Here is a 27,993-nt window from a genome sequence, read left to right on the forward strand (position 1 = left end):
GCCGTAGCCAAGTCCAACAGAATCAGCGATGTCTGCAGGACATCGGGCTGAATGACAGGTGACAAAAATATTAGAGCATTTCAAACTTAGGAAAAACTTTGGTAGTTGCACAGGCTACTACTGGTCCCAACTCAGTAAAGCATAAAATCATTATACAATATTTAAAGCATATGTTAAAGTTTCCTTAAACTCTATGGCATTTAAGCATATGCTCTAAAATGCCTTTAGAAAATCAAGTGGATTTAAGTGCTTTTCTGAATGGGGTGACTTATTTTAGATCAACTGTAAAAAACTTTGAATCAGTAAGAAAAAAATACATATATATCAGGAGCTGCCCTAGAGTTGCCTCTCAAGCCATGTGAGGTCTTGAAACTTAGCTCAAAACATGAAGCAAGATGTGTGGGTAACTGAAAGCCCAGAGAATACATCTGTTGCACACTGATTTACAGCACACTTCAGCAGGGAGCCTTTGCTCAAGGCTACCAAAAACTTAAGTTTTGGCAAATGATGCAAACATTCTCCTCATGTATTTCATACGTGATAGAATTTAAAATGAATTATTGTAATCTGAATTTAACTTTCACTCTAATCTCCAACAGATTGTTTTTAGATAAATTTACAAAACCTCATTTGACAGATTTAGTTAGTGCCACTTTTTGCCAAGACATTTAAATATTGCCCATCACTGAACAAAGACACATGTGTGTACCTTCTTTCTTCAATGTTTGTGTGAATAAACCCCAAAGTGTTAAGCTAATAACGAGCCCATTACTCTGGGCAGGAAAAAAAAATGGGAACTGGTTTCTTCTGTCACATTTCTAATATACAACTATGTACAGACTGTCTAGGGCCTTTGGGAAGGGAGGAAAAAGGGGAGAGAAGGAGTAAAAAAACCCAACTCCCCTCCAGACAAGCGCTATTACTATAAAACTGTAAACAACCGCAGATTATTTTAAAGCTAATCTTCCCATCCCTCAATATGAACAGTTTAAGTAATATAAACTGTAGTGTCAAAGTGATACGAGAGATGCAACTTTCAGTTTTCAGTCATGAACCCAGGTGCACCTCTCCTCTAAACAGAGAATTTACACTGCAGTTTTTACAGTTTTATATGTCATTCAGCAAATTCACAAGCCATCTAGGTAAAAACTGCTAGAAAGCAAAATAGCATTAAAGACTTTGCGTAACCACCTGTTTTCGTATCAAAATTGAATGTCTGAGAGCAACATTAGTATGTTTAACTCACTGAATGCGAGATTAGATTGAGGCATATGCAAGAACTATTGCGATGTTTTTAAAGACAGCATCAATGTTTTCATTGTAACATTATCTTTAAATATTGCTGAACACAAGACTTTCCCTGAGGTGTAAACATCAAATAACTTGAACAGCTTTACACATCAGCCCCATTAAACAGTTTATTACAACACTACATCTATTGTAATCAAAGTGGTGCTGTGTACAGACATTATCATATGAACATTTTAACAAGAACAAACTACTATAAAAACAAGCATTTACGTGACTTTTTCCAATTGCTTGCACATTATAATTGCCAAAGGTATATAACCAGTAATAAAGTTGCAAAAGCTATAAGGTTTAAATCACACAGGTTTCCCTCAAATAAAACAGTTAAGCAACATAAAAAAGTAAAAGAGCTACTGGTTACCATGTATGCAGATTTGCTTTATTCAGATCTATTCCTGTTCATTTTATCCATGAATCCTTACAGGCTCAGTTCAATCACATGAAGCAAACTGCTGGACAAGCATCTTTCCGTGAAGAACGTTTCTTGTCTTGCACGCCGTTCCTCTTCCTTCAGCTGTAATGTGTCAAAATTTGTGATGTAGATTTTGCTAGTCCCCATAATACACAGAAAAACGTTGGCTTATCTATACGTACGCAAGTCGTGCATCTACTTCACCGTAATGTAATCTAACACAAAATATTGGGAAGCAGTAGCTACTTGTTTGTGCAAGAAATTGTCTTATAATACAATAGTTAAAATTAATGTTGTTGTACAACAAAGTTGAAAGAATGTAAAAATAACAATTGAAGAATTGAGCTATAAAAGAAGAAATAGCTACTGTTTCTGTGATTGATGGAAACATTTATATAGGACACTCCCTAAAGTATGCATTTGGAGAAGCAAATGAGAAAGCACGTAAGATAATTTGGCCACAACCAGATTTCTCCTTTACACATTTGCCTGCCTGCTTGCAGCAGCTTGCAACTGATTTACTTAACATTTAAATAATGCACTGATTATAAAATGAAGTTGATGGCTAACAGCTCAGTAACATTTGCAAGTGCACAGAATCTGATACCAATACTCAAAAGATTTTCAGACTAGTGGCAAGCAGCAGGGCCTTTGCATCTGAAAGTACACACTCCAATTTTAGTCACAAGAACCCAGTTTCCAGATAACATGATATAGATTTGCTGGTTCTCTCACCTACTTTCCCTAGAAAAATCCCCAAACCCTGCTTCCTACCCTCATCTATTTGTTTATGATTATGAATTAGGAACCACGCCACTCAAAGGTAATTTCTGTAAGAGGTCACAAAGTACTTGGGATGGTATAATTCCATACAGTGGATTTCAGTTGAATTGCATTACAAAACAATTAGTTAGCTTCATTTCATTAGTAAGTCACAATTTCCACATTCAGTGATTTCAAAATAATTTAAATCAAATTGTATAAAAAGCCAACACATTAAACTGTTCATTTGAAAAACAGACATTTAGAGGAGCAATTTCATGACCATACACCAGTACACAGCTGTCAAAGATCCTTTTACTCTTATGGTGGGTCAAAACAGTTTGGAAACAAAGTAATCTTTTTATTACTTCTTTTTTTTTTTTTTAATTTTTCCTCTCTCAGTATGAACAACACACTCCTCCTCCTTTCCTCAAAGTGACCACTAAGACTAACATAGCATTAAAATAGATATAACAAAGTTTAGGTTTTACATAGTAGAGTGCACACATACATTAATCCAAATGTGAAGCACTGACTGGAATTTATTTTCTCCTTCACAAACTTCCTCTCAAGTGATGAGAGTGTGAACCAGTAACTGCTCCTGGGGAAAACACTTCTCCAGAGACCAAAATCTCAAAAGAGTTCTTATAAAACTAATGTTTTCAGTGGCAAAGGATGAAGTGCTGCCCTCTCAAAAGGGCATATTTAGAGCTGTGAGCTGAGCCAGCATGGACAAGCAGGGAAAATTCTCAGTTCTTCTGTGGAGCAAATAAGTGTACGACAGCTGTAAGACTGTATGTCACAATTTGCTGCTCTCATAATACAATTGCTATGGCAAGATTTATGGATCTTTATCATTTCTATGGCAAAAGTTAACAGATCCAGAGCACTGTGTATATGATTTGTTATACTAGTGCAAGAAAGTTTTAGTTCCTGGAAATTACTTGCTAGATTTGCAAGGGTAATTATAGAACTACAGGAACTTTAAAAAAGCTGTACTAAGGATCAGTGCTTTGCAACGCAGGGATTTTAAGGCGGTCAGTATCACACCGAACCTTCAATTTATAAAAATGTTACCCATCAGAATCCCCAAAGTGGTAGAAATTTTGGTTCAAGGTTTTCTGCCACTGTAGTTTGGCAAAATTAGAACACTAATGTAGTTCCAAAAGGAGGAAAGAAAACCGTATGGATTATACCTTTGTATTCAGCACTTTTCAGTATTCTACAAAGTAGTAGAATATTGAATTAAGAAACAATTTAAAAAAAAAAAAAAAAACAAAGTTTTAGTTAATGCTTCTTGGCAACACTCTTTTCTCTCTGCCTAAAGTTAATTTGAGCTGTCTGTCCCAAGCATAGGTTAGATTTGTACAATTTAACAACACACAGCAAACATTTTCTCAGCATTTCTAAACAAATCCAAACTTCAGACTTATCTGTTAAATAGCTCTTTTGTGGTTGAAAGTTTAGTATTTTATGCCAGAACATTTCATAAATGAAATTCCAGAATGTTAACTAAAGTGAGCAAACATTTTTATAATTAAGCAAGATGCAATTCAGTACTGGTTTTCACAGTCAAAGACAGAATCTTACAACAAAAATCCCATATATATATATATATTTTATATAAAGCATCTTGCAGTAGCAACTCTTAACTTCTTTGCTTTAATTCTGATCATCCAAATAGGTACGGGGAGTTTTAAACAGCTTTTAAAGTCTGAAAATTCCACAGTCCTTTAAAGCTGTATGTTTACATGCGCTTTAAGTTTAGATAAGATAGCGTAATCATTTTTCTGAGAGTTTCAGGAACTGAAATTCAGTCTCCCAACACATTCACATTTGAGCAAGATGAATGACATTTGTCACTGTATCCTAACTGCTCCTAAGAATAGCTTAGGCAATTCTTCCCATTCTATATATAAAAAAAACTTTACCCATTCTCTCCGCCGCAGAATTAAAGCCCCACACCTTTGTGGCCAAAGATGGTTTTAACCCAACCTAAGTTCCAGAATGTCACAGACCTCCAAATAACATGGTGGTACAGCTACAACACAGTGGGGAGGAACTCGTTTCAAGCTTGACTCTGTATTTGCCTTTCTACACGTAAGGTAGCATACATTATCATCTTCATTTCATAGTGGTTCATTTACACACCACTATTCTTTCACACTAGCACCATCCATTTGTTCCCTTCTTTCTATTACTATTGTACTTACCTGATACCTTTGCTCAATCTTATAATGTGTAATTTAGAAGGGCACAACTTCCTACACCACAAAAATGCATATAATGAAAAAGGTATATCACCAAACCATAATTTCATCCATAACAAGTCTTCTCCTTCTAACTCAGTTTGGCTATTCACCAAAAATAACTTATGAACACAGATGTGTTCAGAAAAAATAGATTTTAGTTCACAAACTAAAAAGCTGTGAGGTAGGTAAGTATCTTTGACATTAATATATGAGAAAGACACAAGAAGGTAGATCAGGCTGCAACAGGAAAACATAAAATGAAGAGCTCTCATTCCCTTTTAAGTAAGAAATCTTAGTTCTCAAACCACAATGAGCAAAAGGAAAAAAAAAATCAACTAATTGGATTTGCGTCTTTTTTTTGGAGGGGGAGGGGGAAGAACACTATCAATCCTGCATTTACAGACTAGTAACTTTTCTTTGTTTCAAATGTTATACAGCCTTGAAGACAAATTTTATGGAGCTCAAATGAGGAAAAAAAAATCCCAGGATGTTGGAAATATAAAAATACAAATGTGCCTTAAAACATCTCAGAACACAACAAAATTACAGCAACATGTTCATGGAAAAAACCAATAAAATAAGTAGTGATGCATTGGAAAATAAACAATAGCATCTTCTCGTTCATTTGCATCTGAAATCGCCCTATCATCCCTCAAAGTGAGGGATGTCACTAAGCTTGAAGAAGCAGCAAGCAACATGCTTCCATAGAGCACCAAAGCAGCCACGGAAGGGGCTTTGGGAAGCACAGAGCAGTGGCTCTGCTTCTCCTTCGGCTCCTCTGCGCTGAGTTTCAAGCACTGACTCAGCTGCTCGGAGCGTTCCTTGCCTGATGAGTGCTGGATATGGCAACAAGGGCCAACCATTCTGACAGCAGCTGAGAGAAAAATAATATTCTGTAAAGGTGGCCATTTCTCTCTGCCCTACAGAGATGCTTCTTCGAAAGCACATTTTAAAAAAGAGAAACTAGGTAAGTAATGTTCATTAATAACAAGACCACCTCAAGCAGTCCCAGGCTGCTATATACTCCTCATTCTTGAATGATGCTGCCATGATTCACATAGAAGCTTATTATTAAAACAATTACAAAATAGGCACCTTCGTATTAATTTGCAAGGTTTCATAAAAGGCTTATGTATGTTCCCGATTTGCTCCCTCTTTGTGTGGTGGCTAATACTGTCACAGGCCAGTTCCTATTTTCACAGACAAAAATACAATGAATGTTATTAATATTGCAAAGTGCCATTCCCCCTTCCTGATGCCAAAAAATGACACTCCGTTAGTTCTTAAACCATTTCAAAGCTCAAAACTATTTCAGGGATAGATGAAAACAGATTTTGAAGATGTACTCAGAAATACATCTGACTTTACATGATTTTGCTTACAGTGGTTTGAGAGCAGAAAAATCATTGGAAAGCCATGAAATACGGAATACAAAGCCTACAGACACATCAGCTGTTACAATGTTAGTGTAGTTTTCCTTCGCAACTCAGTCCAAATGCATTTTAAATAGAAAATAATCAATTGACCCAATAACAAGAACATAAAATGAAAAGCTTAACATTCAGCAGTTATAGAAATTCAGACAAATTAAGATTGGGACAATGTATCAGCTAAAATACATCAATGAAATATCAGTTAAACTATAGAAAAAGGGTGTCTAAAAAAAGTCAAGGCTCATTCTGATAAAGTTATTTGTGTTACTATTCTGTTTGTACACATTGATTTTACTATTAATGCTTCTAAATATGATTCTATCAGATTTTTTTTTGCTGTTTTGACTCCTACAGGCTGCACATCTGTCTGCTCTTCAAAAAAACATCAGTAAGTCTTTCCACTAGCAAAGAGAAAATGTTTTAAGGAAACACTGGGTTTATATTAGCTCTGAAGAATGTATTATCAGTGTGCATATCACTTTACTCAAGCGAAAACACACAACAGTCAGGTGACAATGTAATTTTAAATAACAAAGTGTACAAACAGAAGTGTAAATACCTGCTGTGGTACATCTGATTTTCTTTTTGGGGGGGGGGGGGGGGAGGAGAGTTTTATAGAACACATTTAAAATCGTATTCCAATTTAATCCATCTCTATAAAGGTAAGCAAATACAATACAAATTGAATTTCACTGTACACAAAAGATGTTCACAACGAACCTTTATAACCCTTCTGATCTGGATGTGTGACACCTTTTTAAAATACGCCAATACAGTTTCACAGTTACGACTATAGTTACACACAGAAATAAGAAGTATAGGTGCCATTCAAGAGATGCAGGCACACAGGCAAATCCAATTTATCTGGTAAAACACAGTGATATGGGGAGTAGCTCCTTTCAGTACTGCTGTTATTTATTAAGTGACTGAGATTGTTAAATCAGTTTATGAATATTAAGCAATGCAAAGAACAAAACAAAAAATGTATGGTGACATACATCTCGGTGGAAATGAAACATACAAACCAGAAGATCACTCTATTTTATATATATATGTATATATAAACAAAGCTACAAAAAAGTCCTCCTTCATTAAGACAGTAACATAACAAAATGGTTACAGCTGATCTTTTCAAAAATATCAAATGCTTTCATTTACATACAGAATACTAAATGCCCCTTTTAATCAAGTTGTTACAACCTATTTTCTTCTTTGTGCAAGGGAGTCTCAGCTATACAACTCCTCTGAAAAAAGTGAAGTTCCAGCATACCACAAAGCTGAAGTCGCATGTGCAAATCCCCCCTGAATTGAGACTGAAATAACAGTCTCACAGTAGGATTAAATTCATTTTAAAATTGTGCTTTGGTATTTACCAAATACAGCCTAATAACATTGGATATGCTTTTTAGGGAGGTGAAGTGGGGAGGAATCTGTACTTAGCACAGAAACTCCACAACTACATACATAACAGTCTACATACAGAAAAATTAAAGCTTTATTAACAAAGCATGTCAAGGGTTAAAAAATCCAAACTACTATACAATTGATAGTATAGCTTGCTCCTTTTCAACAGAAGTAAAAAAAAAAACCTCTGCAAATGCATCCATAGTTTAGCTCAATGATTACCTCCTATTGGTAATAACTACTGGCAAATGTCACAAACTCCAATCCAATTCCACAAAAGAAACTACATTTACTCTTGTTAAATCTGTATTTTTCTGTTCTGACATTTTACAGTTAAGAACCACAGTTTCCTTTATGAAACTCCAGAAATATTTTTATCAAGCCCTTTTTTAGCATAAAAAGTGACATTAAGAGATATATACTACTACTGCCAGCTTTGTTTTAGCTGCCATGTTTCACCTTCCTACTTAAGCCTTTGACTCTCCTTTTCTCGGTCCATTACTGCTTTACATGTGCCCTGGTAGTGTGTGATCCCAGAAGAGCATCCCATGTAACACTGAGTAGGCCAGAGTGTTTAGTATCACATTTTGTTCTCTCCAGGACTCAGTGCCACAAAAGCACTATGAACATGACATGAAAAACTGGCATTCCATTGATACAAAACTCTAAGTCTGCTTTTACTTAGAAATACAGTGTGTATGATTTCTAGAAAGTTTTGCTTTAACTTCTGCAAATAAGTTTCCATGAATAAGTGCCACATGCAAATCCGGAAAGCAGATGTGAAGAAATGAAGTTAGGCAGACAGGCAAGTCTGCTAAACTTTGATTTAAATGTAGATTTAGGAGAGTTTTTTTTTTTCCTAAAAAGGGAAAAGACTACCTCAATGAAAAAATGAGGCAGGTTTTTATTCCAATTGTCAAATACAGAGAATCATGAAAAGTTCAAATTACTGATCCTCAAAATGGGACATTACATAACGTAATGAACATCCCTATATAATTTAACGCCCTCAGTAGCAAACTGAAAAAAAAAAGCATTGATCAGACTGCTACTTTGTAGCTATCTAGATATTTAATGCATGCAAGACTGCAGACATACAAAATAAAAGAATATTTTAGAATGTGAACAACCAGAAAACAACCAATCCTTGTGCCATACATTTGTTCATTGGCCTTCAGACAATGGCTTTTCTATCAAATGGGTGGAGGAAATGAAAAAGTAGGTAAGTGGAGAGGAGAACAACCAACCATCAGTGTAATAGAATATAACACCTGAATTTGGTTAAAAGCTAAGAAAAAGACAGAAAATACTGAGCGGCCACATCTCATAAATTAAGGCAAAGTCTGGCTACATTCCTTGAAATCAAGTAAAAACCACTGTAACCAAGTTTAGAAAAAAAAAAAAAAAAAAAAAAGATCTACTTGTGCAAGGACTGCAACAATACATAGCCGTGCTCCCTCCACTGAAATAATCCAGGCATTACATATAAGTGCTAAATGCTGCGGTCCTTGCACAGATTGATTTTTTTATTTTAAAATACAAGTGTAAATACAACCACGAACGTGGTACAAGTGAAAATAAAATCGCGACCATGGTGCAAGTTAAAACATAACCATGAACATGGTGTAATTTTCTAAGATTAGAGAGAGGGAGCAGACTTAGGAGTTTGCCTTACTGCTTTTTCAAGAATTGTTTTTATCCCCCTTCATAAGGGCTGCAACAGTTAATACCACACCACAGAAGATTAGAAAGAAGGCATGCACACTGCAGAAGAAAGGAATCACACAAATCCTCCCTCCTTCCCACAACCGGTTACCTGTTATTACTTACCTAAGTTTTTTTCAGATGCTGCAAGAAGAAAGTGATTCAGTACATACTGCTGGACCATTTAAACACAGACATGAACTGTGTAAATAATCTCCAATCTACAGCAGAGTTTAACTGTTAATGGTCTACTAAAAATAAGTTCAAAACCATGAAACAAGCGCTCACCTTCTCTAACGGTGACGATACTCTCTCTCTCTGTCGCGTTCTCTGTCGCGGTCTCTGTCACGGTCACGATGCCTCTCCCTCTCACGGCTTCTTTCCCGGTAATAGTCATCGTGACGATCTCTGCTACGTGATTTGTGGCGTCTACTTTTTTCTCTTGACCTACTATGGTCCCTTTCCCTGGATCGTTCACGTCTTCTAAAAGAAATTACTTCATTAAATTTTGCCTCAAACTACAAGCTGATTCCACCCACACGTCAATTTTGTGATCAAATAGCGTATGAGAGAAATACCTGTACGCTGTGGGGTAGAAATGTTTTGGAATGCAATATGAAAGACGGCTGGTGTACAAGGTGGTGGCTACCAGCTTAGAGATAGTAAGGAGAAGCCATCCACTTCCGAATCTTCAAGGGAAAGTGGGCAGAATGGAGGACAACACGGCTGAAATCAGCTGGAGGAATTCTCCACACCTCAAATGATCACTGCAATGTGGTAGCTAATCCGGGTACGGAGAATTTGTGCCAGCAACAGCTGTCTTTGTGCTTTGACTATTCAATACCAGCTATACTACTGCTGCAGTATCCAAACACAACACAAGCTCCACATTCGGCCTAACTCTGAAAGGGGTGTTATTTAAGTTTTAAAGGAAATACTCATCTCTGATTTGTCCTGGGTAGAGGTCTATGAATTTCAGATCTACCTACTTGCAATTTTTACATTACATGATAAAGGATAATGGACAAAAACATTATGTCCAACTTAGTTCTCCACCTCAGTGGCGTTGCTATCATGGCAAACGCAGAGAAAGTTATGTTTAAACAAAATGAAAATGGTGCCATATATCTCAACTTCAATTTTCAATAGCAAATTATAACCAAAATTATGTATCAGACCACTTGACTGATAACGGAAAATTCTATTCTGAATTACGCACTGCAATACCACCTAGAAAACAGACACTAACTGAAAGTTGGCTGGTCAGATTAGCTTCAAAAAGCAGGCTAACTGAAAATTGAATCATTTAATTTAGCAAACCAGCATTTGCTTCCTTCACATGTTTCTTGAGCAACTGAGCTCCCACTATGCTTCTTAAATGGCCCACATCCTCCTCTGTGAGCCAGCCCTGTCTTACACCTTCCCTTTTAATAAAGGGTTGCAGATGGAAGAGGAAAGTTTTACCTGGATCCAGAACCATAAGACTTGGACTCAATTCCATGAAGGCAATCCTGAAGAGAGCTAATAAGTACTTTACAACGATCATCAGCCGATACTTTGGACTGTTTAATTAAGGAAATCGCAGTTACCAAGGTCTCTATAGCACTTCCATAATCCCCTGAAAGTGATACAAAGTCATTATTAGAAAATTATGAAAATTAAAACAAAATTTTATCATCTGTAACAATACTACCAGTTTGACTCTCTTCTCTTCAGCAGCCATTCAGACCCTTTACTGCGGGACCAAATATTAGAATACTATCCAGCTCAATAATCAGAAGGTATCATCAAAAATTTGAGTGCAAAAAATCAATCACAGTCTATGCCCAAATTCGCATCCTAATAATTGGATAAATGTTCTTCAGGTTGCAAGTTTTTTTTTAATAGGAAAACTATAAGCTCTTTCCAGTAGAATGGGAAACATTAACCAAATTTTACTGACCAGCACTGGCATCTGAAACAGCTCTTGAAATGGCACTGCTTGAGATCGCCCTATTTCTGTTCATGATTTCTTCAAATTCTGCTTCACTTAGAGGTGTCCTGGCAGCATCCATTTCTCTGCAAGTAATAAAACTACTATTTAGTAAGGTCAGAAGAAAACCTTATGAAGATAGCATTGCAGTTTTAACAATCCAAGTTTGCAACTTTAAGCAAAGTGACAAACAGAAAAGAAAGCAGGACCATATTACAATATAAAATCCTGAAGGCTAAAAGATAAAAAACAAAAACACCCACCAAAACGACGAAACAAAAAACAGTCAAGGTATCCGCTATACAAACAGGCTTATTTCTTGTTCATCCCATTCACTCTGAAGATTCAGTAGCACTTAATATTGTGCTTTACAAATATTTATTATTTTCACAAAATCCTTGAAAAAATGTAAGGAAATACTATCTTAATTGAACGGATGTGGAAATGCACATATGCAGGGAGTGCATTTTGAACAAAGTTAGAGATCATTTTTATAACAATACTGGTATGAGGACTATGTATTCCTGTTTCCCAGATTCCTGAGACCGGAATGCTATAACCTAAGAAAAGCAATTCAGCCTATCATCTTTAAAACACTCTATTTACTGAAAGACACTTCAACATTTTACAGCCTTTTTTTTTTTTTTTTTTTTTTTTTTTTTTTTTTTTTTTTTTTAATATTTCTGGTCAAGTTCAAGGTGCTATGAATTTATCCCCAAACTGCTCATAGTAAGGAGAAAGCAATAAAGACAACTCCTTGTATTCTAATTACACTATTTTTCTTTAATTATTAATTGTCTATACATAGTTCCGAACTAACATAAGTTAACCTGTACAAAAAGTATTGCAGTGTCCTATTAACCAGTCTCTGCATACAGAAAATCTGGAGGAACGTGTTAAGAGACAAAATTCGAGACTTAAATTGGCCCATTGCTTGACGATATTTCTAAAACAGTGTTAGTTCTTCTGGTAGAAAGAAAATGCAGAATGATAAGCAATGCTATCCTCTTAAGTGCAAGAAGTGGAACAAGATCCTATAGCCAGTTTAGCATAAGAGGAAATGTCTAAAAATTCATACCTCCCTGAGTTTTGAGTATTATTTTTCGTGTGCCTCCCATAGAATGGAATATGTATTTTTTCTCTTATGGACATGTTATTTCCAGTGAAACGCCTATGGTATATAATTAATGACAATTTAAATAGTTATGGATGATAGTTTTAACATTATTAATGAAAATACTGGACAGCAAGTAAAGTGATACTGTCCTATTCCCACTCCTTCCCTCCCCAGCCACTCTATAAACTGTGGACAACCTAGATTTTGTCTACCAAAATAAACTTATTTATTTCTGGCAAATAAGCCAAATGCTTGAGTTTCTACAGTTTCTGTATGAACATAACAGTACAAATGCTTGTTAAAAAAACACTTTGTGATTATATGTACAAGGAAGCAAAGCATCTTTGCAGAAATAAGCTTTACGTAAGAAGTGTCTCCTACTAGGAGTAAAATCACAACTGAAAAATCCACATGTATCCACAAGTACATTTCTTACAATTTATCCCCAAATGTTTTAAAGAATACAAGTATAGTGGAAATTAAAAAACAGCAGCAAGACAGAGACATTTGAGAGCACAAAGACATTTAAAACATTTGAAAAGTTTGACAAACCAAGTTAGACACCCCAAAATTGTCCCAGATTGAATTAACCATAGAAAAGGCTACTGCTACAAACACAGGAAGACTGAACCAAAGGAGCGCAAGCAATCTGAAAGAAAAGGAAGATAAAAATCTTGGAGTGAACCCACACATCTTTTTTTGCGACGAAAAGATTTAACTGAGGATTCCAACAGAGCTGCTAGAGGATGAAAAGGAGACAGCCACAGCTCCTGGCACCGTGCTGTACTCAGCACATGTTCACATTGGACAAGGAAGACTCCAGAGCATCCTAATAATACAGCTTGCACAGCGCCAGGGCAAAGAATTTCTAGTTGAGACAGAAGCACAACCACAAGCCACTGCATATGAAGGGATGAGCAAGTCCACAGAGAGGACACACAGAGTTGACATCATCAAACGTGAACGATGAACACAGAGCAGAGATCAAAAGGAGAACACTAGTGTTGCACTTCAAGACTTTCTTAATTCTACAAACATGTTTTTGAGATGTTTCACTGAAGTGAGTGAAAAGGGGAAAATGAGAAGCCTCATGGGACCCCTTCCAGTCTTATTTTCCATTATTCCTGAAAAGCTTGCTTTCAACAGAAAAGAAAATCAAATGCTTCCATGCAAGGAACAACATCCAGGGCTATCAAACACGGTACAGCAAAAGCACTCACCTGCCAGGGGGCCCATAGTCACCTCTGTCATATGGTGGAGGCCGGCCGTAGGGATCAGTCGGAGGCGGGCCGCGGCTGTCGGAAGTGGGAATGCCGCTGTTGGCGGGTGGGGGAAAGAAGGCTGGATTCACATGTGGTGCAGGTGGGGGGGCACCTGGAGGCGGCCCGGGGAGATGCGGAGGAGGAGCAAGAGTCAGGGGTGGCCCCAGAGGGCCAGGTGGCCGAGGCGGAAATGGGCCTGGAGGTGGAGGTGGACCCTGCTGAGGTGGAGGTGGGCCTGGGGGAGGCCCATAGCCTGGAACTGGTGGGGGGGGGCCAGGAGGAAGTGGCCCAAGGGGAGGCTGACCAAAAGGCTGTCCTGGAAACAGAACTGGCGGTGGTGGACGGTCACCACGATTAGGAGGTCCAGCTAATGGAGGAGGAAGGACCTGACCAGGAGGTGGAGGACCGGGTGGGCCTGGTGGACCTGGAGGACCTAGGGGTGGACGTGGGGGAGTTTGTCCAGCTAAAAATAAAAGACAAGAAAGAAAGAAAAAGAAAAAAAAAAGAGGGAAGTAAAAGTCTTATTGAAATGATTAATTCTTTTTGATTTTAATCTCACTGAACAATGCGGAACTTGCACAAAGCACATATGGTCCCACATTAATAGTTACCAAACTACCTTTCCCTGAACAGTTACTTCATTATCAGTATTCCAGAGAGAACACCATTAACTTGAAAGCAAGTAAATAAACAAAGCACTACTCAGTCACCTGCTATCATCACTAAAAAAAAAAAAAAGCTTGAACTAGAAAAGACTGCAGCCTACTAACACTTGCAGCTCGTGTTTCAGATGGATAAAATAATATATATGCATACATATAAAATAGAGAAAAAAAAAACTGTATTGAAGAAGGTCTGGCAAACAAGGTATCCGGACCTACCTTCAGATTACTTCAATTAGTGGCTTTTCAATTTGACCATCTCCCTTTGAGTGTTAGTAAACAATCTGCTCCAGAATCACAGAACAGTTGAGGTTGGAAAGGGCCTCCAGAGATCACCTAGTCCAACCCCCCTGCTCAAGCAGGGCCACCTACAGAATGTTGCTTGGGATAATATCCTGGCAGGTGTTGAGTATCTCCAGGGAAGGAGACTCCCTGCTTCTTTGGGCAATCTGTTCCAGTGCTCTATCACCCACACAGAATGACCAGGTACTCATTAAAAGTTTTCAGATCTGACCATTTCCCTTTCAGTGTTTATAGGCAATCTACTTCAGACTGATGTTTATTAGAAAGACGTAATCTGAAATGAGAGCTTAACCACAGTGCAAGCCCATGGCTTGACGAGGATTTGTCCCACAGTAGGTCCCTGACTACACACAACCTTAAGTTAGAGGCATTTCAAGTGCCACCCAATTGACCTGCCAGTGGGCATCAATCAAAGCTGAATTTCTCATGAAGTGCAAACTAGCAATGAAGGAATGCAGTTACTTTATGCCGCTGGACAACTGATCTGCAACACAGACATTCTCCCCCCACACAGTGAGTTAGAAAATCAGAACTATGCTTCAGTAAACACAAGTGTTTCCTAACAATCCTCCTTAATTTTTTTTTTCTCATGCTTAGAACCAAAAAGTACACTGGTACATTATACAGAATGTTTATATTGCTATGAAATTTATTAGTCTATCCCAAGTCTTTTAGCACTTCAAAATAACCTTTTTATATTGGAAGTGAAACTCCCTATTTTGAACAGTAACAAAAAGATACTGCAGAATCCTACACTCCAGCTATAAATACTTACAACATAATTCACCAAATTACTACTTTTTAAAAAATTCTCCAAATAAGCAAGCTGTATTAATGCAAGAAAACAAAACTAAAACCAAAGCCTCGCATGCTAATTCTGTTACCTGGGAAAGGTGGTGGTGGCCCTCCTGGCCCTGCAGGTCCAGGGAATCTGTCTCCACCTGGTATAGCACCCGGAAAACGGCCCCGTCCTCTGTTACTAGGTGGAAAAGCTGCACGTGAGCTTCCACCTGGTGGACCAGCTTTTCCTTCCCCGGACATCTGACCAGACTGTGTGGCTGCAATGAAAAGCAAAAATTTAACTACAGAATTCAAAATAGGATAAATCTTTTCTATTCTTGCTCTAAAGGCATGCGCAGAACTAAAGCATAATCAGGAAGACCTCTTCAATAACAGCAATTATTCTCAAAGACGACTCAAGTGCTTTACAAAAAAAAAGTCTCTACTTATCAGGTAGGCAAAACAAACAAATCACAGATTGTTATGGGACTAATTCAAATGCAGTAAGAACTTCGCAATTCCAGAACAGTAAAATGACATAGGCTGAGGCTGCCATCCACATTTCTTTGCTCAAGTAAATACTCCCATCCTTCCATCAAAACTAATGCCTGCCTGAGCCAGGAACGCGACGGAAAGATAATCCAGGAAAAAAAAAATCCTTTTAGCTTCAAGTGTTAAACCTGCCTACTGAGGGGTGAGAATAGCATCAACATTACAGCAAGGGAAGCAGCACAGTCACAAGCACACCAGATGGGACTGGGTTAAAACGTCATGCAATTTCACTCTTCTAATTCAAGCTCATTTCACTATAGGTCTAGAAGTTGCTCTGAAGAAAGGTCTAACATAAGTAACCAATGTTCCACAGAGCTCTAAATGTCCATTTTTAACACAAGAGTTTATGAATCTGCAATCTGCTTCCACTGCAGGCTATCTCTTGTTCAAACAAGTGCTTTTCTAGTAAGAGGATCATCTTTGATCAAAACTACCACTTCCTTCACCTTACTATGTTTATAGCTATTTTAAGCCATGTACAAACGATCAGACACTATGAGTAAAACTGCAGTAAACCTTTTGGAATAAATTCCTATTTTCCCCACAATAAACAAGAGAAAGGCTTACTCTTCCTTGACTGCATTTCGAACTGACTCAAAAACTGTTTATTACATGGAGTTACAACAGGATTTTGCCCGTGCAATTCTCTTTTAGGTAACAAATCCATCAGTTTCTTGGAGGATGCTTCAGATCCCACACCCACAAGGGCAAACCTGAAAGAAATAAAGAAAAGTTTCATGCCAGTGTTTCCATTCCCCAAATATCTTGATGTCTTAAGAAAAACATCATACAGTAAAGTAAAAGAATATTTGAAAACTAAATACAGGAAATGCCTCACATATCCCAGCCTCACATAAGCTCAGTTTCAAATACAGATAACTCATTTTAAGATATAAAAAAAAAGAAAAAAAATTAAGTGCAGCTCCAAGATATATCAAAACAAATCACGCAAAGGCAATTCTGTGGTATAGTATAAATATACTATACATAAACATATATGACTAAATTATTGTTAGTTATTCACTGTGCTAAATCACATTACTGCTAAGGAGACAGACACAGTCACGCAAGGAAGATTAGGTTGCCAACCGAGGGGAAAAAAAAAAAAGGCTCAAGCACTTCTTTCAGAAGTTAGTGGAAAAAATCAAGCATTTGAGAGACTTAATAAAGGGGGCAGGAAGGGAAAGAGAACAGTATTTCCCTTATGAAGGATTACAAATGCCACCACCACACTAAGCAAAACTTAGGAATATAGCCTTAATAAAGATTGACAATAAAACTTAACTACAAAATAATAAAACACATAGTCATAAAAATTAATGCTTGAAATTTAAATCACTACTATGAAATGATATGCCCAGTCATTGCTGGAGATATTAGCAAAGGCAATCAGTTCACATACACTCAGTTACAAAAAGTGACAAATCTTCCATCATTTCCACTCTTTCCATGCTCAGTTTACACACAGAAACACTTTAAAATTTCTTACCCTTTAGACTGGCCATTAGCACGATTTTCGAAAAACTTGATCTCCAGAATATCATTTACTCCCAATGAATGAACTGCTTCTGTCAAGTCTTCATCTGTTGTCCACTAAAAAATAAGTTTTCATAGTTGTATATTAAAATACATCTTAAGCACCAAAAGGCCATGAAAAGAGCAACCTAGTCTTCCATGCTAAAAATCACTAATTTAAATTTTGTTATGAAAGTGATCAACAGGAATATATTTCTGAGGTTATCAATATTTCCTGACTTTTGGAGATTAGTTATTTATATTTTACATTTATCAAAAACACTGTTTTAAAAATATGTGCTTATTATACATTATATTGCATCAGTCCTTCAACACAATATCCAGGCTACAATATGCCAAATACCATTTGTGTTCAGTAACTTTTGTTTTCTGAAAGTACATTTTTCAAGTGTAGTAGGACTTAGGATGGATTATTTCAATAGTTGTTATGTCTTTCCATATCCAATGCTTTTATTCTCCTACAAATTCTATTATTTTTTAAAACTCCTGTTTTAAATACCATACCAAGAAGGTGCTCTTTTCAAGAGCTCTGATTAGTGAGGTTCTAGTAAGTTAAGTATTATTTACAGGAAAGTTGTAATATTTACGGAAAAAAAAAAAAGAAGGAACACTGGTATAGCTATCATGGTTAGTAATACTGCTTCAGCAGCTGTGGAGACATGGCTCCACTTAACTAAACCTACTTTGAGTAAGTTCCTATTAGTTAATGTGGAATGTTTAACAATTTCACTCACATCCAAAGATGGTTTTCCTCCTACGTCTGTAACTCCATCATCCCCTTAAATTTCATGATGGAAAGTGCAAAGCAGGCTTGCAAGATTCTGAACTACTTCTCTGATCTCCCTCAAATCAATGCTTCCTTCAAAAATTCAACAAATTGTTGAAATCTAACTGCTAAGAAAAAAATCTCAATGGCAGCGTTTAAGCAGGTAAACACACTTTTTGTGGCCAGCTTTATTTGAAAAAAAAAAAAACAAAAACATATAATCAGTAAGATATAACTGCTGCACACTGGCCACACCAATTGTGACATGTGACAAAGGAGTTGAGCTAACTCATGTGCATTTTACTCATTCTATTCTTACATACATATTTTAGGGTAGTATAACTGTTAAGCCAATTACTCTTCACTTACCTATTTGATTCCAAAAATAGGACACTGTAATTATGAAATTACAATTAATGAAAAATACCTAAGAACCTACAAAGCACTCTTTTGCAACTTTAGCAATAGCAATCATTTCAACAGAGGAGAAAAACAAAACCTTGAATGAGAATTCTGCATGCACGCTCTTAGAGGAACTGGATATCAGGTTAATATGAACTCTAGTTAATTCAGCTACTTGCACTTCCTTTGCTTAACTGCAACTCATTTCAAAATGATTCAATGCAAACAAATGTAATTGTCCTTAGGGAAACTGCAGTTCAATAAGTTACCCCAAACCTGTTACCCCCAAGACTGCAGAAGTAAGCCTCAAGGCAAATACCTAAAAAATGCTTTAAGAATCACTGCTCTAAGGGAAATGGAATTGCTCTAAAGGGGAATTGCTCTAAAAAGGGAATTGGAAAACGCTCTGGAAAATGGATGAAAAGTAATTCCAATAAAATCTTAAGAGAAATTTGCAGTTCCCTTTCAAAAGAAAAGCTTCAGGAAGGTATTACTCAAGAACAGATTAGTTTGGTAGCCTAAAGTATCTACAGGCATAAAATATTTGATATTTTTAAATTTGCTGCCCTTTCAATCAATTCTCTGAAAACCTTAAAAAGATGGTAGTATAAATAGCCCTTTAGAAGAGAAAACTTCGAAGTTTGTATTTACTGAAGATTTGTTCTATTTTTTAGCTTGTGTAGAGCTGTCTTGAAGTCTAAGTAACTTGCAGGAAATAAGATCATCTGCTTTGCTGTGCTCTTAGTATTTCAGGTAATACTTATTTACAAAGAATTACACCCATAATATTATAATCCCCGGCTATAATAGCAAAAACTTACCCAAGTAAGATTTCCAATGTACAAGGCAATTCTCTTTCCAGTATATGTATAGACAACATTTGGTGCAGCTCCTTTACCTACGTCATCGCCAACTGAAGGTGGGAGGGAATCCATGTAGTCCCGATCTTCCGGAGCATCTCCATTATTTGCAGATGGAGAAATTACATCATCGTACAGATCAATCTGATCATGCCCACCATATTCAGCTTCCTAAAATATAAACGGCAGACCTAGATTACATTTAACATAAAGCACTCCTAAAATTTATTCTAAAAATAAAATACTCTGGTAACTCCCACATTCCACAGACACTGTTAAGTCTGATGTCGACACCTAAACAACACCCCTGCTGAAAAACTAAGCCCCAGTTTATTCTACATTAGCACATAGAATTCTATTCTATTCTAAGCAGGCAGGAAAAAAAAGAAAAAGAAACGTGAGCAAAAAATACTTCCCACCACTGTTTTGCAATACGACACTTTTGCCCTTATAATACAAATAAAAATCCAAAAGAAAACAAGACTTACTCCTCAAATTCTACATGCTAGCAAGAATGAACAATCTGCAAAACAAACTAACAACCACTCTAGAAGTAAATATTTTTTCCAGGAAAACAGTTGGTAGAGAAAGCAGACTGAGCTTCTGGAAGAGCCCTTAATGATGAGTACAACATTCTAGCTTTCTAATTTCTAATCTGGTTTTTTTACCTTCTCATTCACAGAAGTGCCACAAAGTTACAAAATTCTATATTGTTCATTTACACTTAATAAGCCCAAAGGTTTGTGCGCATTAAGCATTACTTATTTACTGATGAGCTACAGTATCACAGGCTGCACTAATGCTGTCTCTGATCATTTTTGTTCAGAGAAATATTGCAGGATTTTGGAAAGAACCATTCCCATTTCCCTTGGGTTGCTTCAGTTTACAGCTAAGTCCTGGCCAAATGAACTAGATTCTTTTCAGAGGAGATGGAAATGACAGTTTTCAGAAGCTCCACTCCAAATGCAGTTCAATAACTGCATTTCCTAAATGGGAACAGAAGGGTCAAGATCAATCATCGTTCCTTCAGACACCTTCAAATCGTAAGCGTGGTGGGAATTTTAGGTCCAAAACGCCACACTAAATTTAGTCTGACCCAGAACATCCACACACTGTCACACAGATGTAGAGGCTTGAGCAGCACCTGCCTCCATCTGCTGATCAGCTACTCCAAAGTCCTGTTACTTTTTATTAGCAATAGTAAAACTGTCATCGCAAAAGACAGGAAGAAAATAAAGAGGTCAAACGTACTGGCTGTAAATGATGTCTTTGAGAAAAGCATGGAAAAATTTTGCAAAACAGTGTAACCTTAATGAGTGGGATCACTTGATTTCAAAGATGCAGCTATTTTATCTTCACATCAAGGAACTATTTCGAAAACAAAGATTTCTCTTGATACTTGCCATTTTTTCATCTGATTCTGTCATTCATTCTAGTCGATAGATCACTTCCACAGCAGGAGGTCATCACTGTTTTTCACTATCTAATTTGTGTGAAGGAGAGGCACCATGTGATTTGCTAGTGACAAGAAATTACTAACTTATCAATGAGAACAGTGGTCTGACAAAGCTTAAGAGACAATTTTAGGGTATTTTCAAAGCTGATATATTGACTTTCATGTGTTGTTTTGCCACATGCAAAAGCTGGACTTGAAAAGCCTGCAGAGGGATCTGGAGTCTTCTATCCTGACTGAGGACACAACCAGCCTTACTAGGTAATTGAGATTACTCAGTGTCTGCTACTAGAAACCCTCACAGGCATCCTGGATGGATTAGTTCAGGATACATAGATGGTGCCTGGAGAGAACCTCCTTGGATTCCACAGCAGAGAGGCTGCAAAGCTAGGCTGGTAGGCACCCAATTTATGCACAATCTTCGTCAGAGGATCAGCTTCTTTAAAACATGAAAAGATTCCTCATTAGCAAATGTTACCCATACGGAGACAGTATACAAACTGTCTCCATACAAACAAACAAAGCCAGATAACCTAAGTTTTGGCATTATCAACCAAGCAGATTTGATCCTCATTAAACTGCAGTCTCAATACACTCCGGATTTTAACAGAAAATTTATCTCTTTTTAAGGAAGTTTATCATCACTAAATTAAGCAAGGACTGCATATTTTCGTGTAGCCTGTCCGGTTTTCTGTTCTCACTTTGACTCCTTTTATCATCACAGTTAATGAAAGCAGAGAACCGATGAAAGTAAAGAGAGAAAGGAACTGCCTGGGACAGGCTGAAACATGACATCTGACAACAAGATTACGGATGATGCCACAAGGCAATTAAGGAAACCCTCTACTAAACGTGCAGTAATTCCAGTCATTTGTGTACACAGACGATGACTTCAGGGAATGAGACTTTAGTCTTGGTAGTTGGATCCAAACAGGCAGCCATTTGTTTTGCACCTCTGTTTGACAACACTGAAGGCAACATTACCAAAGCGCCAACCAGAGCAGACACCTGCACACTGCTCTCCAAGATTTCCTCACTTCCAATTCTCCCCTCTAAAATACGTGGAAGAGTTGGGGCAGCACAGCTTGCGTATGAAAGTGTCATGAAGACATCAGCGTCTTCATTTAAATCAATAAAGACACCACAGAGAAACTCACATTGCTCACTGCAACCTTTTCTTGCGCCGTGCTGGTTTCGCAGCAGCAGCAAACTCATTCAGCCACCACGGTGTGTGGTCAGATGATTAAGAATAATTCGAGGCAGTAACTGCAAGTGTGGATGGGAAAGAGATGTCTCACCGGCTATTGCACAAAATGCAACCACCTTTCCTCCTACATAAGCCTATAATGCCCTTCTTTCCTAGTTTTATATGAGTAAGAAAAAGAATACAAGAAGTATAGCTTCTCTAGTCATAACCATTTCAACAAATGCTGTATCAGAATTATTCTAGACCTCTGTTGCCTTCCTTATTTAAGGGGAAACCACCAAACATGAAGAAAAACTTTTGCTCAACTGCCCATGATTGCAGATACACATGTCTGGAAACAAAGTTTGCATAATTTTTCTGATGCCAAATCAGGGTAGCAATAGACCTCCACAGCCCATGATTCCACCAGATTACTGTGCAAAATATTTAGATGTTTGCTCAGGAAAACTGGGACTTAAATGCCACATTCAAAGCTATTTGGTGGGGTTGAATGAATAACCTGGGTGTTGCAGTGATCTGGTCTCAGAGAAGCCGTTACACTTGGGTTAGCCGTTCCTCCCCATTTTGCATTTTAACTACGAGTCGCAGCATGTTGCGACACTGAGGTTTGAACACCGTGAGCACGTGGCAGTGCTAACGAAAAGCCTACTTGGTGCCTGCTGGACAAATCACATTCCACCCTTCACCATGGAGATTACAGCTCATGGGAAATCACCAAGCTATCAAGCAAGCAGCTAAAATTTCTAGTGTTTGCCTGATAACAAAACAAAACCTAATAAAAAGAGGCTGCAGCTGAGGTTATCCCAAGTTTTCTTTTGTAGTATGCTTGCAAATGCACAGGGGTAATCTCCACCCCTGTTTAAGCACCAACAGAACTGACCCAAACTAGCTATATCTATTAAGGAAGGTACTGTGCATACTTTTTAAAATAAATGTAAGTTTGCCCATCTGCACATTTTACAACTGAGCTCTTCTTGAGTAGAAATTAATCAGATCAAAATTCATCCATCTCCTCCAATAATGAGGCAACTGACCTTGATTTAAAGGCTGTTTTTAATAACCTGCTTTACATCATCATTAAATGCTGGGCTTTATTATTTATTGCACAAAAGAAAAAAAATACCTTCTCTTTGTTCTAGACAAGAAGTCAAGGGAGTAACAGACGTTCCTAAGAACCTGTAGCCACAGAGGCTGCGAGATGATTAGCCATTTAGCTGCTTACTCTCTCTAAATCACTTTTACTACTCAGCTACAAAATACAAATTCAAAATGCTTTAATTTCTAATTTGTTAGTATTTAAATACCAAACAGGAACTCTACAGGCATGTTTAGACACATCTGCAAAGCAATTATGCAAGTATACTCACCAGAGTATTAACAAGATAAACGTTTTTTTCTATACCATTAAAATAACAAAGAGAACCTCCTGATCAAGGAGAGGATACAAGATTGTACCTATATATGTGTGTATGCGCATTTTATATGTAGGCATTTATATAAATATATACTTTTTTTTTTTTTTAAGATATGGAAAGAGACAATATGTGGTCCCATCTTCACAACTGCAGCAATCCAGTCTGCCAGCCCCAGGTGGAAGCAATCTTGTGCCAGACCCACGCTGCCTTCATGCACAGCCTCCTTATTATCAACTGCACTAAAATCCAAAAAGATATTTGCTAAAGTCCTCCTAAGTTTTATTGCAATTTTCTGCCACCTAGAGGATGCCAGCCTCATCCATGTACATAAAGAGGGAATAGAAATGGCCAAAATAAAATAGGGCATGCAACACCGGCTTCTTACAGATCACATGCAATGTATGTAGAAAGGCCTGCATACATGAAACTACTTTTTTGAAACTAAGAAAATGAAAAGTGACATGACTCAAGTTCTCCAGAAAAGGAGACCTCTAGCGAATATGGAAAGCATGATAAATAAATAAATAAATTCAGTGGGAGATAAACTGATTAAAGTTGTAAATATGAGGACAAAAAATACTCATATGATGAATGTTAAGGAAAGGGCAAGAATAAGCATGGACATATAGTTTTGAGGAGCACTGATGGAATGGAAAGGATGTGCTTTCACTAAAGAAAAAGGATTTGGTTTCAAGTCGTGCTATCCAGCTCATGGTAACAAACACCAATATAACCCAAGACCCACTTTCATTCAGTTTAGCCTGCTGGTAAACCTGTGGCTGCGTCTGCTTCACCCTTACACCCTATGGTTCATTCAGCAGTAACCAAGTAGAACATCACTTTTTCTAAAAGGACGATTAAAAATCCCAGAAGAGACTTAAGAAGGAGTATCTTAATGCCCACAACAAGACAAAACAATGGAGGGAGAATCCGCTATCCTTATTAACCTATTTGCAACACCATAGCTGTAAGGAAAAGTTTTTTTGTGTTTTTTTTCCCCCCGTTTTTTTTTTTTTCCTTCCCCTAGCTTGAGTATACAGTCATTCTGTGCTTGGAGGAATAACGAAGTCACAACAGTGTATTTTCAGTCCCTGCTACTGGCAAAACTAGTGGAAATGGTTCCTGTAGACCACCTCAAATGAATATTCCTAAATCCAATTAACCAAGGACAACATAATCCAGCAATTTCACACGTATAGGAACCTTTCCTTACAAATATAGCACCATGTAAAATGTCTGCTATGAAAACAAATTAATAGTGCTAATCACTTTCTCCGTATGGCATCTGTCAACTGTCTGCCTTATCAATTTAAGACGTAATGTCCAAATCGGAGCCCTCTAGTAGAGGTTTCTGAAAGAGTCACCAAAACAAAGTGAGAAACTCGGGACAGTAACAATTCAGCAGGCAGAAACAGTCAGCCTGTCCCAGAAAATGGGAAAGGGCAAAGATGCCAGTGTCTCCCACCATCACTTTCATTTTTAAAGTAATACTGTTTAACTGGGCAGCTCCTGAAACTTTACCAGTAAAGTTCTGTAGATAACTTTGGAGAGAAAGGGTACCAGTTTCTTCTCATTTTTCTCTCCTATGTTCTGCTAGGGTTACAAACCAGGGTAGTAACAACACCTTCTGAAAGCAACCCCCCTGCTAGGAGAGCGATTGGAGCGAGTTGCTAATCCCAATTATCACTCCTCATATGTCCTCATCCTCCCTACTACGGCTACAGGGAACGCCAAAATCGGGCAGCCCCAAGCAGACCAGGAGCACGTTATAGTCTGTGAAACAGAGTATCCCCTCCTGTTTTGCTCTGGCAGCATCTGCTTGCATGATACTTGCAACCATAAATTATTCAGCTTAGAGGGCTTCTTCAACAGTGAATTTACACATCCAACACTACTGGATTCAATCAGATGCTCCGCAAGACTTAATTTGCTACCATTGTCCTACTCAAAATTGATGAATAAAAGTTAACAAAGAAGTTGAGCAGATGTACTGTTACAATAAATGGTATTTGCGCTGGGGTTTCCCTAATTCGGTTTCATACAGGGAACTTTCCACTGTAACGGCAAAACCTTTATCTCTCAGCAAACTACAGGAGTAATTGAGCTCTCTCCCTTGGGTGTTCATCTAACCTGACGCCGCTTAAAACAAAACAAAAAAAAAAAAAAAAAACACCAAAACATACCTTCATTAGACTGCTCATCTTCTGAATTACTTGATCAATGAATTACCTACAGAATTAAAGTTTCCTGCAAGAATTACGAGCAACTATTGAAATTAACCGCGACTTCCACAGCCTATTATGCCCCAGTTCTCTGTAGGGCGAGGGAGCCTGGAAAACCTTTGGAAACGAAGCTGCTCATTGGTTATTTATTTTCTGGGGCAAGAACAACGCAATCTGGGGCAAGGCGATGCAGAGAGGCAAAGCAGTTGCATGGGTGACAGATGGCTGGCAAACCTGCTGCAACATCAGTGTCCAGAGAGGAAGGCGGCATGCGCCTGCTTGAATGTGGAGGGAAAAAAAGGGAAAAGGAAAAAAACGGACATGAGCACACACACACAAAAAAAAAAAAATCAAGTATTTGTAGTGCAGGGAAGTTCCGCTGGATTCAAGCGCGCTTCCTCAGCGGGAGGGGCGTCGCAGTCCAGAGCACTCTTTTCTAAAATACGGGAGAGGAAAAAGGCAAAAAAAAAAAAAAAAAAAAAAAAAAAACACAGAACAAGCAAACAACTACAACAACTCCCAAAAAAAAAAAAAAAAAAAAAAAAAAGAACACAAGGGAAAGGACGGGAGAGGAGCCCGCAGGCCGCTTCCCTCCCTGCGCACAACAAAGCGTCCCCGGCTCCTCCTCCCCCCCGCCGCCGCTCGCTCCGCGCCGAACAATGGCCGCGCCGCCCCGGGGCCGCGCTGCGCAGCCGGCCGGGCCGCGGCCTCCTCGCCGCGGGCTTCAGGGCCGCGCCGTGCCTGGAGGGGGCGGGACGCGGCGCGGAGGCCTCGGCGGGGAGGCCGCGGCCGAACAATGGCGGCGGCGGCGTCGGGCCCAGGCCCGGGCGCGACCCACGCTGGCCGCGGCGCGCGACGCGGTACCTGGTTGAACTCCTCGCCCACGTCGGCGTAGATGTCGATGTGGTCCACGCCGTCCGCCATGATCCTCCCGCCCGCGCGCGCCTCGGGCCGCCGCCGCCAGCCGCGCCCGCCACCGCCGCCACCAGGGGAGGGCACGGCGGCGCGTCACTTCCGCCGGGGCACGGCGGCGCTTCCGGCTGAAGTGGCGGCAGCCGTTGGGCCCGACCCGCCCCGGCTGCCATGATGGCGGCAGCGCCTCCCGGAGCCCCTCGGCATCTCCTGGCGCCGCCCTCGTGTCGCGCAGCCAAGAGAGAGGATCGCGGTGGCCCTGGTCTTGCGGGGAAAGCTGGAGCTCCGCACGCCTAAACCCTTTCCTCGAGGCAGAAGCCCTAAACCGGGGAGTTTCTCCTCAAATATACAGGAGTTTTCCGGCTAGAGGAGCTAGCAAATCCATTACATTTGGAAGAGCTGAGGTAGTGGCTGAAGACACTTGTTAGAGGTGATACATAGGCGCAACCGTCTATTTGAATATCGTGGCATTTAAAATCACTGCTGATGTAATATTTAATTACAGCTTGAAAAAAATAGAATTTCACATTTTTACATCACACAGGTCATGCATATGAGAAATGATCCATTGCTTTCAAGGAGCAACAAGGAGTCAACAAGGAAGGTTGACTTTTCTTTTGGATTTGCCACTGTGCTTACAGATACTCTTAAAGCATAGGAATCTAAATGGGTTTGACTGTTTGCTTCATGATGAAATGATTTAGTGACCAATATTTTACCAAATAAAATGAAGTGCTGTGACACTTGATAGTTCTGCCCATGTGGCCACGCTGCACAAAGTTACCGAAGTGAAGAAAGGGCACATCTTGCTATCCCAGTGACCTGATAGGACCTCATAGGAGATGCCAGGCTGAGTGCAGCTGAGGGATTTATGTGCACTGGGTATATTAGGAGAGCAATGTACAGGTTGTAATGCTGTTTAATAAAAGGGAAAAGAAATTAAATCAGAGTGGGAAAGGCATTACAGAACCCAGAAACCACCTGAGTAGCATTAGAAGGACCCTGGCAGGGATCTGTGAAGAGGCAGGTAAAGACTTTTCATAGAAACCTAGAATGCTTAGGCTTGGAAAGGACCTACAGAGGTCATCTAGTCCAACCCCCCTGCACATGCAGGGTCACCTAGAGGATGTGGCTCTATACAGTGAGGAAGAGGGATCAGGGAGGCTCATAAGGCCCCTCCTGTGCTGTGTTGCTGGGTTCAAAAGGCTTTACCACTATGGAGCTTTTCTAAGTGCTTCCACTGGCTAGATTAATTGCATGCAAACTTTTAGAATATGTGACTTTTATTGCATGCATA

General features: G+C 38.8%; 1 protein-coding gene across 5 annotated transcripts; it reads right to left on the minus strand.

The window, feature by feature from the left end:
* Positions 1–1,404: 1,404 nt before the first annotated feature.
* Positions 1,405–26,776, minus strand: CPSF6 (cleavage and polyadenylation specific factor 6). 5 transcript variants are annotated; one of them, XM_088522969.1, is made up of 11 exons: positions 26,649–26,776; positions 19,449–19,658; positions 17,413–17,516; positions 16,491–16,636; positions 15,476–15,649; positions 13,585–14,089; positions 12,326–12,418; positions 11,218–11,333; positions 10,740–10,893; positions 9,564–9,755; positions 1,405–1,822 (listed from the first exon to the last, which is right to left on the minus strand). In XM_088522969.1, the coding sequence occupies exons 1-10, from the start codon at positions 26,706–26,708 to the stop codon at positions 9,569–9,571; spliced, it is 1,749 nt and encodes a 582-aa protein (XP_088379095.1). In that variant the 5' UTR covers positions 26,709–26,776; the 3' UTR covers positions 1,405–1,822; positions 9,564–9,568. The 5 variants fall into 5 exon arrangements, with proteins under 5 accessions (XP_088379095.1, XP_088379094.1, XP_088379096.1 ...); XM_088522968.1 differs by having other exon boundaries at positions 9,564–9,758; XM_088522970.1 differs by lacking the exon at positions 26,649–26,776 and adding an exon at positions 25,746–25,795 and having other exon boundaries at positions 9,564–9,758.
* Between the last annotated feature and the right edge of the window lie 1,217 nt (positions 26,777–27,993).

Source organism: Tinamus guttatus, unplaced genomic scaffold (genome assembly GCF_059628265.1).
Source record: "Tinamus guttatus ecotype Peru unplaced genomic scaffold, ASM5962826v1 Tinamus_guttatus_pri_ptg000171l, whole genome shotgun sequence".
NCBI classification, from domain to species: Eukaryota; Metazoa; Chordata; class Aves; order Tinamiformes; family Tinamidae; genus Tinamus; species Tinamus guttatus.